Here is a 13,171-nt window from a genome sequence, read left to right as displayed (position 1 = left end):
AAATAAAATTAAAAGAAAAGAGGGAATGAAAGAAAGAGAAAGAAACCTGGTGGAGGGATGGGGAGGGGGGAAGCGGCGGCAGAGGCGGGAGCACGGAGGGGAAATAAATTAAAAAAAAAAAAAAAAAAAAAAAAGGACCAAGTTAACAACAGCACCAGAAAAGTTACTTCAGTCGAAAGACAGGTCGGTTTTTTTTTCTTTACCAAGGAATTTTTGTTTTCTGTACAAAATAAGAGACCCTCCCTCCCCCTCCCCTAAACCCAAACATTTGTCACTTGGCATCAGCGGTTCTGGGCAGGAGAAGGGGTGGGGGGCACTAAATCGTTATTCCTAAGGGGGAGGGAAAGGGGGGGGCTGCGATGCGACAGACAGCGGGGCAGCAGGGGGGGGCTATGTACAGCGGGGGGGCCGGGGGCGTTGTGCTTTCCTCCAGCCGCCGGCAGAAATCAGCTGCTTCGCTTTGGGGGGTCGGGGTGAAACCCCCCCATCCCCTGGACCCCCCCCACAGCAGGACCCTGCGCAGGGTCTGTGGGTGCTGAGGGAGAGCGAGGGGGTTTGCGGGGCCTGAGGGGGGTCCCCAGTGATCCCCAGGGTGGGGGCAAAGAGGAGGTTTGGCATCCTCTGCCGCTGCGTCCCGGTGCCCCTCCAAGTTGGAGGGGGCCGCAGTGCCTGTCCCTCCGCCGTCCCCCTCCATCCATGTGCGCCCCCCCCCATCCCCCACAACCCCCTCCCTGCTACTTCTGACCCCCAAAATGGGGCTGAGCCATGCCTGCCCCAAGCACAGCTGGGGGGGGGAGCTGGGAACAGGGTCCCTCTGCTCCTGGTGCTGCTCCTGCTGTGGCCCCCGCTGGCACCGTCCCCTCCCGCCGGGGCTGGGGACACCCAGCTGTGCCCGAGGAGGGAGAGGGGGAGAGGAAACACAGCGGAGGAAAAAAGAAAGGAGGAGAAAAAAGAGGAATGGAAGGGGAAGAAGAAGAGAAAAAGAGAAGAAAAAGGGAAGGAAAAAAGGGAAGGAAAAGGGAAGAGAAAGAGAAAGAAAGAGGAAGAGAAGAGGAAGAGAAGAGGAAGAGAAGAGGAAGAGAAGAGGAAGAGAAGAGGAAGAGAAGAGGAAGAGAAAGAGAAGAGAAAGAGAAGAAAGGAAAATAAGAGGAAAACAGAAGAAAAGAGAAGAAAAAGAAAAAAAGAAGAGGAAAAGAAGACAAGAAAGAGAAGAAAAAGAAAAAAAAGAGGAAAATAGAAGAAAAGAGAAGAAAAAAAAAAGAAGAGGAAAAGAAAAGAGAAGATAGACGAATAAGAAAAGAATAAGAGAAGAATGAGAAAGGAGAAGAGAGAAGAGAAGAGAAAGAGAAGAGAGAAGAGAAAAGAGAAGAGAAAAGAGAAGAGGAGGAGAAGAGGAGGAGAAGAGGAGGAGGAGGAGGAGGAGGAGGAGGAGGAGGAAAAAAGCCGAGGAGAGGCCAAGTGAAGGGAAGACTCAAGAAAAGGAAAGGGCTGGGAGGGAAGGAGGAGACAGAGGAGAAGAAAGCGGGGGCAGCAAGGGAGGGGCAGGGGCAGCAGGTGCCGGCGGGTGGGGGGCTCCCGGGAAGGTGCAGCGGGTGCCCCCGGGGGTCCGTCGGCCGCGGCGGGCGCATCCTCGCGGGCCAGGGTGTCATCACGATATCCGTGGGGCCGACCTGTCGTTGGTGACGGTCCTGCGCAGGCGCACCCCGCGCCGGATAGCCACCAGCATGTCTTCGGCCGGGGGGTCCATGGAGGCTGCCGGGGGGGGCGCGGGGGTCTCCTCGGTGGGGCCGGACCCCGCGAGGGCGGTGGGGAAGGGGAACTGGCCTTCCCCCAGCGCGTGGGCGCCGGCCACCAGCTCACCGATCTTCTCCACCAAGCTGTGTCGGTTGGCAGCCAACTGTTGGTCCTCCTCTTCCTCGGCAGAGAGGTGCTGGCCGGCCCCGGGGTAGACGGAGATCTCCATGGCGCTGCCGCCCCAGGCCGTGTTGGGAAGGCTCAGCCGCTTGGGCGAAGCTTTGGCAAAATCCAGGGGGTTCGGCGAGGCGTCGTCCGTGTAGAAGACGCACTCTTCGCTGCCCACCCGCGTGGGGCCGGTGTAGCCGGGGGAGTCGGGCACTGTGGGGGTCTTCACGGGGACGATGGGGGGTCGGATGGGGATGGGGCCAGCGTTGGAGAGGGTTCGGCGGACTGAGGGCTTGGTGGAAGGTGTGCGGCGGATGGTGGCCACTCCCGGGGTGGTGCCGGCCGGTAGGTTGGTGCCGGTGGGCAGCCCGGCGGTGGAGGCAGGACGCTTGGTCTGGATCATCCGCCGGTAGTTCTGGGCGATGTTGCTGTTGCGCGGGATGGTGGAGGACTTGTCGAAGTCGCTCTGGGGGTCACACTCCACGTCGCCGTTCACCGAGTAGCAGTCGTAGTCAGAGCCTGGGAAGGGGGGAGCGTGGTCAGCGCGGCCGGGCGGGTGGGCGGTCGGTGGCCCAGCTGGCACTGCCAAGCCAAACCGCCACCTTCACAATGCAATCATGACCAGCCCCAACCACCGCTGTCACAGCATGACTGCAACAAAATTCAACCGCCACCATTGCAATGCAATCCAAACTGGCCCCAACCATTGCTGGCACTACACCCTCACAATCAAACCCAACCATCACCATCAGAAGGGAACCAAAATCAAACCAAACCATCACCAGCAGAAGGCAACCACAATCAAGTCCAACCATCACATTGAGATCACAACTAAACCCAACTGTCACCCTTGCAACGCAATCACAACCAGCCCCTGCCATGGCCAACACAACATGGTCACAACCAAACTCAGCTAAGACCATCACAACTGGCCTCAACCATCACCACCACACGGTTGCAATCAAACCCAACCATCGCTACCGCAACCACCCCAACCACTGCCGTCACGCCGTGACCACAGTCAACCTCCACCTTCACCATCATGCTCACAATCAGCTCAGCCATCAGCACGCCAACACAATCGCAGCACAAGACTGTCCCTGTGGTTACCGGATCTTCAACCACTACGTCTGCCACCGTCACCCAACATCTCCACCTAACCACTGCACACAAACACGTCACCACGAGCCATCACCAACCACACCCCGCAAGATGCTACCTGTTATGACACTGCCCGGCACAACTGCAGCCATCAAGACCCAGCTAACGCCCAAATAACCAGGAGGTCCCATGGTGATCGCGTGGCACGATGCTTATGTCGCACACTGACCCCCCCAACACACATTGAATCTTTACCCCCTCAGTCCCTACGTGACGCGACCATGGCCCGATGCTGTAACACCCAGCACATGTAGACGTGCCCCAGGACCACAAAGGCCTCTGCCATCCCCTTTCCCACTCCAGGTGCCATTTCGGGTGGTCCCAGGTGCCCCCATGGGTACCTTGGGAAGGGATGGTGTCCTCGGAGCAGGAGGGGGTGGTGGTCTGCGTGCTGTAGCCGCTGGAGTACTGCAGCGAGTCCCGGCTGCTCTTCTGGTGCTCCAGGCTCAGCCCGCGGGTCAAGACCATGGCCAGGTCGCTGGCGGCAGGGGACACCTCCTCCCCATGCTGCGGGGGAAAGGGGGCAGCGTCAGCACCCAAATTCCTCTCTTGGGAGCCCCCCCCAAAAGCCCGTCACCTCCGTGCTCTCCCCGATGGAGCCGGTACCTTGGCAGCGATCGTAGCTGGTGACATCCGGGGCCTGGGAGCATCCTCGCTGCCGATGCCTGGGTACCCGCCAGCGGGCGAGCCCATCTCGGCTTCCCGCAGGTGCTCCACGCGGTCTTTGCGTCGCTGCAGGGTGGGCACCACCGGCTGGTCGTAGGGGCTGGCCTTGGACCAGTCCTGCAACGGGCAAGGCACGGGGTGACGCTGGGGACACCGGGACCAAGAACCAAAAGCGGGGCAGGTGCTAACGTCCCCCTCAAAGCCACGGGTGCTGCCGGGGATGCTCTGCCCCATGGTGGGGTGGGGCAGGATGGGGGCCTGGACGCCCACAAGGTGTGGGGGGAACCCACGTGTGAAATACAACCCGGGTGGGATGTGGGATGGGGAGCACCGGGGAGGGGAGGAGAGGAAGAGGAGGGTGCCGCTGATGAAGGCTTCACCTTTCTGCCCCCTGCCCGAGCCCCGGCGGCGGAGCAAGAACTAACCGAGGTGGGGGAGCTGCACTCGCTGACCGACTGGCAGGTTTCGGAGGCCTCCGAGGACGCCGAGCTGGAGGACTTCTGTCGCGCCACAGGCCGGAGGGGGAGAGAAGAGGCGGTTAGCAGGTGCAGCCAGTGCCGACCCGGCAGCCCCAGTCCTTCCCCCTCTTCACCCCCAGCCCCGTGGAGCCAAAAGCCATTTTGGGGAGCGAGGACAGGCTCCGCGGCGTTGGGATCTCCGGGGCCTCTCGCCACCGTGAGCAGCGCCGGGTTGGCGATGCTGGGTCAGCATGGGCACGCCAAGGGATGCGGGGCAAAGGGGAAGCTTCGCTCCGTGCTGCCTGCCAGGGAACTGGTACAAACCGGGTGTTACAGGGCTGGGACGATTGGGAAACACCCTGTTCTCCTGGAATGGGGTTGCGATACCTGTGTGATACCCCTGGTGGGGGGTTCACAGATGGGATTTCTCTGCACTGTGGCCCACGGTGACCTCGAGCAGGGCTGGCATCTCCCAGTATTCCCAATATTTATCTCCCGTGATGCCAACGCAGCTGGAAACATGCCTGGGGGTGGGTCCCATCACCTCTGCGCCGGACCCTTGTGTTGCACCCCGTAGCACCCACCCATTCTACAGAGGGAGAAACTGAGGCACGGGGTGGGGGTGGCACTGGGCCCCTCCGTACCTGGCTGGTGATGTCCGAGGGCATCGGGGAAGGTGGTTTGGAATAAGCGGCGTCCTGGGAGATGAAGCCGGAGTCGTGGGAGGAGACGCTGGAGAGGCGGGTGGTGGCGGCGGGGGGCTGCGCCAGGCTGCGGTAGCGATAGGTGGAACTGGGTGAGCAGGTCTGAGCCCCGCCGGGCCACGCCACGCCACCCTTGGCACTGCTAACGCTGCTGGGGACGCGGTGGGGGGGGACGGGGACACGCCGGCGGGGAGGACAAAGGAAGGAAAAAGAGAGTTTAAGATGGGGGTTCAAAGGTGGCGGGGTCCCCGGGTGGCAAGCCCAGCACCCTGCCCCACAGCCCAACCTGGGGAAACTGAGGCACGTGGTCCTTCCAGAGCGTCCCTTTCCCTTCCGGGGTCCCCCAATGGCAGAGGACAGGCTGAGGGACATGGCAAAGGTGGCATATTTGCCCCCAGACCCCCCTGCACAGCTCACATCGTCCCCAAAACCCAGGTGACGGGGCACGTGCCAGGCACCCATCCTGCCCCATAGCTCCACCAGCCCCAACCCCACACCCATCCCAGTTCTTCTGCTTTACTGGGGACCAGTCAGTTGTATGGACACGCGGAAGTGGATACGCACCTCGTGAGCATCCCCGAGGGCCGTAAGCATCATTAGCCCCCCCCAGGTTAACAGTAGCCCCCCAGGAGCCCACCCCACCCTACCTGCACATGCTGGACTTGCGGGAGCTGGAGCTGCTGGGCGAGGACGGGGGGGTCTGGTAGGACCAGCTGTAGTCAGAGCCCTTCAGGTCCTTGATCACCTGCAGGAAGGATGGGGTTTAAGTCCCCCAAAGATGCTCTCTCTCTCCCCTGCGCCCCCCTCCGCCCTCGCTGACCTGCTCGCTGGCGGGGGGCAGCTTGTGGGGCTCGGCGGTGAGCACCACCAGGTCCTCGATGATGCCTTGCAGGTGGGTGATCTCTCCCAGCATGGTGAGCTCCCCGTTCTGCGGCCAGACAAGGGGCAGCGTCAGCACCCGTAGGGCAGCAGCGACCCCCTCCTGCCCCAGATTGCCCCCCCCCAGCCCCGGCACTCACCACCACAGGCTGCAGGAAGGTGATGAAGGTGCAGAAGCGACCCCGCTCCTCAATGAGGGCTTTGCGGACCGCCTGCTTCTCCGTCTCCTCCAGCAGCAGGTACATGTCGTTGACGTCCTGCAGTGCGTTGTCCAGCTGGGGCTGCAAGTCCCCCTTCCCTGTGAGATGACAACTGTCAGTACCTGACAACCCCTCAGACACGCCCCCCCCCAATCTTCTGGGGGTCCCATGGCCAAGCCAAGGCCACCCCCAGGGTCCAGCTGGGAGATACCACCCCAGCACCCCATCCTCACATCCCAGCGGGTGCCATGGGGTCCCTCTGCCATGTCCGCACCCCAGGAGGGTCTAGGAGCACCCTCGCCCCAAGGCAGCCCTGGGGGCGCTCCTCTGCCACCCTGTCCCCTTCTCTGGCTTTTGGGACTGGGGGATCTGCTGGGATGCCACCGTGGTGGGGCCGGCATTGCCCTGGGATGTGGGGTGCAAGCTAAGCTAAAAGCAGGGCTTGGGGGGGGACGCAGGGATGGATGGACAGATGGACAGACAGACGGAGGGAGGCCACCCCGGGGAGACCAGGGGGGAGCAGATGAGGAAGCAGAGAGGGGATTTGGGGGGGGGGGGGGCAGCGGTTCACTTACCAAGTAGCTCTACAGGAAGGATGTGGAGGGGAGGGAAGAGAGAAGGAGACAGAGAAAACGTGTGAAAAGAGGCCGAGGGCCGGGGCGCGCGCCCCTGCCTTCCCGCCACCCCTCCTCGGGCCATGCCCGCATCCCCCTTTCGGCGGAGGCGGGGGCAGCGGGACCCCCCTGGCGCCCACCATCCCCGGGAGGCAGCCAGGATGCCTGCCCCGGCCGGCTGTGTCCCCTACCCCAGGAGACCCCCCCTCACCTTTGCGAGCCTTTTTCTGGAGCTTCAGGGTGTCGGAGGATTTCTTCTTGATCTCGTGGCGGGCTCGCTTGTACTCTGGGGGCACAGAAGTGCGGTCAGAGGGGATCCCCCCCCCCACCAAATGGCACAGCCCCCCCAGCTTGGACCTGGCCCACCCTGCCCGTACCTTTTGCGTGGTCCTTGTCCAGCTGGTTGGCGGTTTTCTTCCAGTCCTCAATCCGTTCCTGCAAAGGGTTTATCAGGCTCTCCATGAGGGCGCTGGAGCAGGGAGAGAGAGGCAGAGAGCGTGGGAGAGTGCCAGAGCTGGGGGGGGAGCCATGCCCCCCACCCTGGGTCCAGCTGACATCCAGCATCTCCTCCTTCAGTCAGGGAGGGCTGAGCCCAGCCAACTCGTGTCACCGATGCCCTGGGGTCGCTTACTTGGTGAACTGCCGGAGCTTGGCCTCGATGCTGCGGTGCCGCATGCACATGCGGGTCAGCGCGGAGCCGATGTCCCTGGTGGCACCTGAGGGGGGATAAAATGACGCCGATGAGGGGCAGGGGACACCCCCACAACAGTCCCTGCCCAGTCTGTATACTGGGACCAGGCTGGCTGGCGCTGGGGACGACCAGCGCTGGGACGTGCTGGGCTCTGGGGACACTTTGGGCCAGGGTTCCCCTGATAAATCCACTAAAGAAATAAACCGGCACCCACTGACTGACAAATAAAGCACCAAATATTCCTTCCTGCAGCTTCAAAATGAAAACCTGCTTCTGTTTTTTTCCCAGTTTGTCTGAAATTCTGCACTTTGGGGGCCAGGAAAGCGCGAGGTGAGGTACTGTGTAGCCTGCCAGGCACGGACCGAGAAACCAGGAGCAAATGGCTGCGGGACCGGCTTCCCTCCCCGGCTCCGTGCCAGGCGGCCGGCTGCGTCCCTCACCTCCAGGCACCATCCCGAGAGTTCAAAAAGGGAGTCAGAGCTCCCCGGGGGATGTTTGCCAGGAAGGGAAAGCAGGAGCGTCCCACTTGATGAAGCCGCTGTTAACTCTGAAGCCTAAGGATGGCCACACGGTGGCAGTGCTGCTGGCAAATCCCAAGGAAAGCAGCAATCCAGAATCCTGGGGTGCAGGCTAGGGAGATATTCTGCCTTTCCCTCCCCAAAAAAAGCCTCCAGAGACACCTCCCATCCTTTGCAGGAGGTTTGAGCACCCCCAACCCCCCAGCGCTGCGGAAACGGGGGAGCCCGTGGGCCGAGGGCCTTCTCCTCCTGCACCGGGGTATTCTCCTAATCCCACTCCTAATGCTCTTACCCCGGCTCCTGCTGCTCCTAATCTGATTCCCCCGCACGCTCACGCGCCGCGTGCGAGGCTGCCAGCTGGCCCCCGCCCAGTGCTCTGCCTCAGTTTCCCCACACACCCCCTCCCCAGCTCCATAAAAAAGCGGGGACATCCAGGGTGTCCCCAAGATGCCACTGCCTGGTGGAGGGCGACCCTGGTGACGCTGACTCCCGTGGTGCCGGTCCTGCCAGCATCCCCCCGCCGTGTCCCCGGACTCGTTTTTGGTGCCTGGGCTGGAGGGGAGCTGGGGGAGCCCTAATCCTCCTGGTGCAGTGGGCTACTGGGTTTGGAGGCAAAGCTGACCCGGGCTCAGGATGCCTCCTCCTCCTCCTCCTCCTCCCCACGCAGCTCCAGATGGCCTGGATACCGCCAGTCTGCAAACCAGCCCGGGACCATCTGCTTGGCAGAAGCCGAGCGGTGGGAAGTGGCTCCTCGCTGCCAATGGGCACCCGGAGAGGGTCCAGGGGGTCCAGGCCCCCCACCCCACAGCAGCACTGGGGGGGCCCCACCTGCAGCCTCAGCTCTTCGCATCGCCTCGCCGGCAGGTCGGGACACAAAACAATTGAGCGTGGGCTCCTGCATCTCCCTCCATCTAATTTGGACCCCCCTGGACCCTTCCAGGTCGGTGCAGGGGACGAGGGGCACTGGCAGGGTGGCTCAGCCCCACATCGGGGTGCAGGGGGCAGAGATGGGTGCAGGGGACCACAGCGTGGGACTGCACCGCCCCGAAATCTCCCCACAAGCCAATCAGCCCCACCCCAGCCACCTGGGCAGGGGACACCCCACGGGGGACACTCTCCACCCATGTCCCACCCCAACCCTGCACAGCCATGCCCCGGGACGCCCACCCCTGGGCGGGGAGGACCCTACCTCGGGTGTTGGTGGCCATGTCGGCCACTTTCTGGAAGGCATCCAGGAAGGCGACTGCGGCCAGCACCGTGGTCCTGGGGCGGAGAGAGTGAGGGGGGACCTCAGCAGGCGCTGGGCACCCTGGGACGTGCTTGTGGGGAGGGTGGGAGGGTCCCCCGTGTCACCCCCCCTGACCCCAGCCACTCACCTGAGCTGGGAGTGCAGCTTGGTGGCCTTCGAGTTGAAATCCTCCCAGATGGGGTAGGAGCTCTGCAAGGAGGGAAGGGGACAGTGACAGCCACAGCCCCTCGCCCCCCTGCAGCCCCTCCCCGGGCAGGAAAAATCCCCCCTTCACCCTTACAGAGAGACGGGGCAGCTCAGCGGCTGTGCCTGGCTAGGTGTGGCTTCTCTGATGGCTAATAAAGGCTGAGCACAACCCTTTTTCCCTTCTGGCTTTTTCCCTTTCCAGTCTGGCCACACAACCTCATAGACCATAGAGACCTCAAGATTTTGGGTGATCTCTTCCTCCAAGGGGTGAAGGCAGCTTATGGGGTTGGAAATTTGAGGGGAGGAAAGGAGCTGGCACACAGGCAAGCTGTGAGACCCCGGCCAGCAGCAGAGCAGAGCCCTCCAGTGCCCGCGGCCTCCCCCAAAGCAGCGATGCCCAAAACGACCATTGTTGGAGGGCTCCAGCGCCACAGCGGGTAGACCCAGTCCCCAGCTCCCCTGAGGATCAATGGGGCGGGCGGGGAGATCTGGGGTCCCCCCAGCCCTGAATGGGGCAGTTGTGGGGGGACAGGGACAGGTCACAGGTTCTTGGGAGGCCACTCCAGTGAGGCCATCCTGGCCAGGCCACCCAGACCAGTCCCAGAGCTGTCCCAGTGCCACTGTTCCAGTGAGGCCATCCCAGCGCTGTCCCAGTGAAGCCAGTCCCAGCAAGACCAGAGGTGTCTTGGAGAGGCCAGTCCCAGTAAGACCATCCTGGTGCCGTTCCAGCGAGGCCAGTCTCAGTAATGCCAGTTCCAGTGCCATCCCAGCAAGGCCAGTCCTGGTGCCATCTCAGCAAGGCTAATCCTGGTGCCATGACATGGTGAGGCCATCCCAGTACCACCGTCCCAGTGAGACCAGTCACAGTGTTGTCCTGGTGAGGCTAATCCCAGTGTCGTCTTGGTGAGGCCATCCCAGTGCCATCCTGGCACAGCAAGTCCCGGTGCCACTGTCCTGGTGAGGTCATCCTGGTGCCATCCCAGCGAGGCTGGCCCCAGCGCCACCGTCCCAGCAAAGCCATCCCAGTAAGGGCAGTCCTGATGCCACCACTTCAGCAAGGCCACGCTGGTGCTGTTGTCCCAGTGACGCCATCCCTGTGCCACCATCCTACGGCAGTGCTGGCAGCTTCCAAACCCCCCCCGGGGCGGCCACTGGACACCGGCGCCGGCTTTGCAGGATGTGGGTCACTGCACATCCCTGCCAGCCCAGCTTGGTGGCACCACTGGGGACAGAGTTCGCACCGAGGGGACACAGGACCAGCCCAGTGTTGCTTCTTGGGGACGGCAAAAGCCCCCATTTCCTCACGGGTCAGCAAAGAAGGGGTCTGAGGACACCACTCCATGTGCCACTTGTGGCTCAGGGCCGCGAGTCCCTGCCATCGCCGGAGGACAGGGCCACCATCCCCGGGCCACCTTCCCCCAGTCACCCCGGGCAGGGTGAGCGGATGCTCCCCCCAAACGAGGAGGCAAATGACGATGCCCCCAGCCCTCTGCAATGCCGGGTGGGAGGAGGAGGGGGATGAGGACAACAGGGACAAGGACATGCCAAGGTCACCCAGGGACATCGAGCACACTGGAAAAGAGGCAACGGGAACGAAGCCGGCTTGGGGCCGCCGCCGGCTCGGGGACTGCCACCAGGCTTCACTGCCCGAGTCCTCCCCGATGGAGGCCGAGGGGTGTCAGAAAGCCACCCGCCGCCGAAATGAGGTCCCTTTGCGCCCATGCCCAGCGCAGGGGTCCCGGCTGTGGGACCTTAAGCGCATCGCTGCCATTGAACGCCGTCAGCTCTTTGGGCAGGGGATCATTTTTCCCCGTCCCCCGGCGCCTGCGCCAGGCCACCCGTGAAGCCGGGAGATGGGGACAGGGACAGGGACTGTGCGCCCCAGGGGCCACTGGCGCTGGGCTGGGGCTGTGCAGCGTACAAGCCAAGCACGGTGGGGGATTCTTTTTTTCTTCTTTTTTCTTTTTTCTTTTTTTTCCCTCATCTTTCCCACCTACAAACAGCATGACAATGAATCCAGCCTGGTTTCCGGCGCACAACGCCACAGTGAGGGGCTCTGGGCCCAACCGCGTCCCGATGGGGCCAGGCGCATCGCTGTGCGGCCGCGCTGGCACCGGCCGGGGAGGTGACGGCTCAACCCCTCCGCAACCTCAGTGGGGGAATGGGGAAACTGAGGCACGGGCTGCCCCCCACCTCCACCCTGGGGGCGCGGGGCTCAGTGGGGATCCCAGACGGGGCTGGCTGGGCTGAAGGCATTTGGGGAGGGGGTGGTCACCCCAGCACCCTTCCCTGCCAGTCCTGGCCCCCACCGCCCTGGGGCTGGTGGCTCTGGGGATTTTCTCCGCTGAGGGCTTTTCTCCCAGCCCTGAGCTGGAGTCTGGCCCCGTGCGGAGCCACCATTGCCCCTTGAAGGGGTTAATCTCCTCAGCAAGGCTTTTTTTTTTTTTTTTTTTTTTTTATCCCCCCTCCCCTGCTTTGGCAATGACAGCATTGTCTGGACTGGGCTGCAGCAAGAAGAGAGGAAGAGGAGGAGGAGGAGGAAGAGAGCTTTTGCCTCCCAAAAAAAGACTGGGGTTAAACCCCAACACTGGAGCCGGCAGTGGGAATTTTGGCCCCCCCCTCCCTAGGATGAAGAAATCCAGCTGCTTGACTCCTCCCTGCTCAGCCCCCAGGCCAAAATTCCCCCCTCCTCCAGAATTTTTATTTATTTCTTTTTGAAATGAAAATAAACAAAAAAAAAGGGCTTTTTTTAAAGCAGGCCCCCATTCTGCTCCTGGGGAGGGTGGAGGCAATGTCCCCTCCCCGGGCTGGGAAATGGGACCTAGGAGCCCGGGGACCTTTTTGTTCCAAGTGGGTCCAGCAGAAATCCAGGCTGGGGAGCGGAGGGCGACAGGGGGCAACACGATGCCCGAAATGGGTGGTGATGCCCAGTGTGGGGCCAGCGGTACCCAAGGCGGGGCAGCGATTCCCGGTCTGTCACACCTGACATGGGGCTCGGGTACCCGGTGATGGATACGGGGCTGATGCGGGGTTGTGACACCCAGCATGGGGTCCAGTGTCCAACTACGGGGCTGATATGGGGCTCTGATGCCCGACGCAGGGCCCTAAAACCCGACGTAGGGCCCCGACACCCGATGTGGGGCTGATGTGGGGCTCCGATACCCGGTGATGGATACAGGGCTGCGATACTCAGCACGGGGTCCGATGCCCAACGTGGGGCCCCGATGGCTGGTATGGGGCTGATGTGGGGTGTCACCACCCAGTACCAGGCTCTGCTGGCCCATGTGGGGCCCCGACACCCGACATGGGGCTGGTAGGGGGCTCCGATCCCTGGTGACGGATATGGGGCTGATGTAGGGCTGCCATACCCAGCATGGGGTCCGATACCCAAGGCGAGCCCCCGATGCCCGGTATGGGGCTGATGTGGGGCCGTGACACCCAGAATGGGGTCCGCTGGCCAATTATGGGGTTGATGCGGGGCTCCGACACCCGAGGTGGGGCCGCGGTACCCAGCATGAGGCCGGGCAGCGGAACCGCGGGGCCCGATCCTGTGGCGACCGGGGTGGCGGGGGGGCACTGTCACGGCGGCGGGGGATGGGGATGGCGGGGGGGATCCCTACCTTCATGTCGTTGATGATGGCTTGGAAGAGGCCGCCGAGGGCTCCGCACTCCTTCTCCGCCGTCTCCATCGCGGCGCTGCGGCAGCCCGGGGCGGGCGGCGCCGCCGGGGGAGGCCGCGGCGTCGGGCCAGGCTCAGCGGCGGCGGGGGGCGGGGAGCGGCGGGGGGGCCGGGCGGAGCGCGGCGAGGGGCATCGCCCCCCCCTCCCCTCTTCTTCTTCCTCCTCCTCCTCCTCCTCCTCCTGAGCGGACCCGGCCGCCCCCCCGGGCCGCCCCCCCGAACGGCGGAGCGCGGAGAGCGGGGTCCCGAGCGGAGCGCGGCGGC

General features: G+C 63.1%; 1 protein-coding gene across 3 annotated transcripts; it reads right to left on the bottom strand.

Moving 5' to 3' along the window:
• Positions 1 to 1,426: 1,426 nt before the first annotated feature.
• On the bottom strand, positions 1,427 to 13,029 carry MTSS2 (MTSS I-BAR domain containing 2). Of its 3 annotated transcripts, none has more exons than XM_086758114.1 (14): positions 12,849 to 13,029; positions 9,170 to 9,231; positions 8,983 to 9,056; positions 7,216 to 7,300; positions 6,962 to 7,053; positions 6,796 to 6,870; positions 5,911 to 6,068; positions 5,712 to 5,819; positions 5,539 to 5,636; positions 4,832 to 5,039; positions 4,155 to 4,229; positions 3,670 to 3,846; positions 3,405 to 3,570; positions 1,427 to 2,421 (listed from the first exon to the last, which is right to left on the bottom strand). In XM_086758114.1, the coding sequence occupies exons 1-14, from the start codon at positions 12,915 to 12,917 to the stop codon at positions 1,649 to 1,651; spliced, it is 2,220 nt and encodes a 739-aa protein (XP_086614240.1). In that variant the 5' UTR covers positions 12,918 to 13,029; the 3' UTR covers positions 1,427 to 1,648. The 3 variants fall into 3 exon arrangements, with proteins under 3 accessions (XP_086614240.1, XP_086614241.1, XP_086614239.1); XM_086758115.1 differs by having other exon boundaries at positions 4,832 to 4,958; XM_086758113.1 differs by having other exon boundaries at positions 4,832 to 5,042; positions 12,849 to 13,028.
• Positions 13,030 to 13,171: the final 142 nt, after the last annotated feature.

Source organism: Chlamydotis macqueenii, chromosome 13, assembly GCF_036417535.1.
Source record: "Chlamydotis macqueenii isolate bChlMac1 chromosome 13, bChlMac1.mat, whole genome shotgun sequence".
NCBI classification, from domain to species: Eukaryota; Metazoa; Chordata; class Aves; order Otidiformes; family Otididae; genus Chlamydotis; species Chlamydotis macqueenii.
Note: the sequence above shows the minus strand (reverse complement) of the source record. Positions and strands in the feature narration are given on the sequence as shown.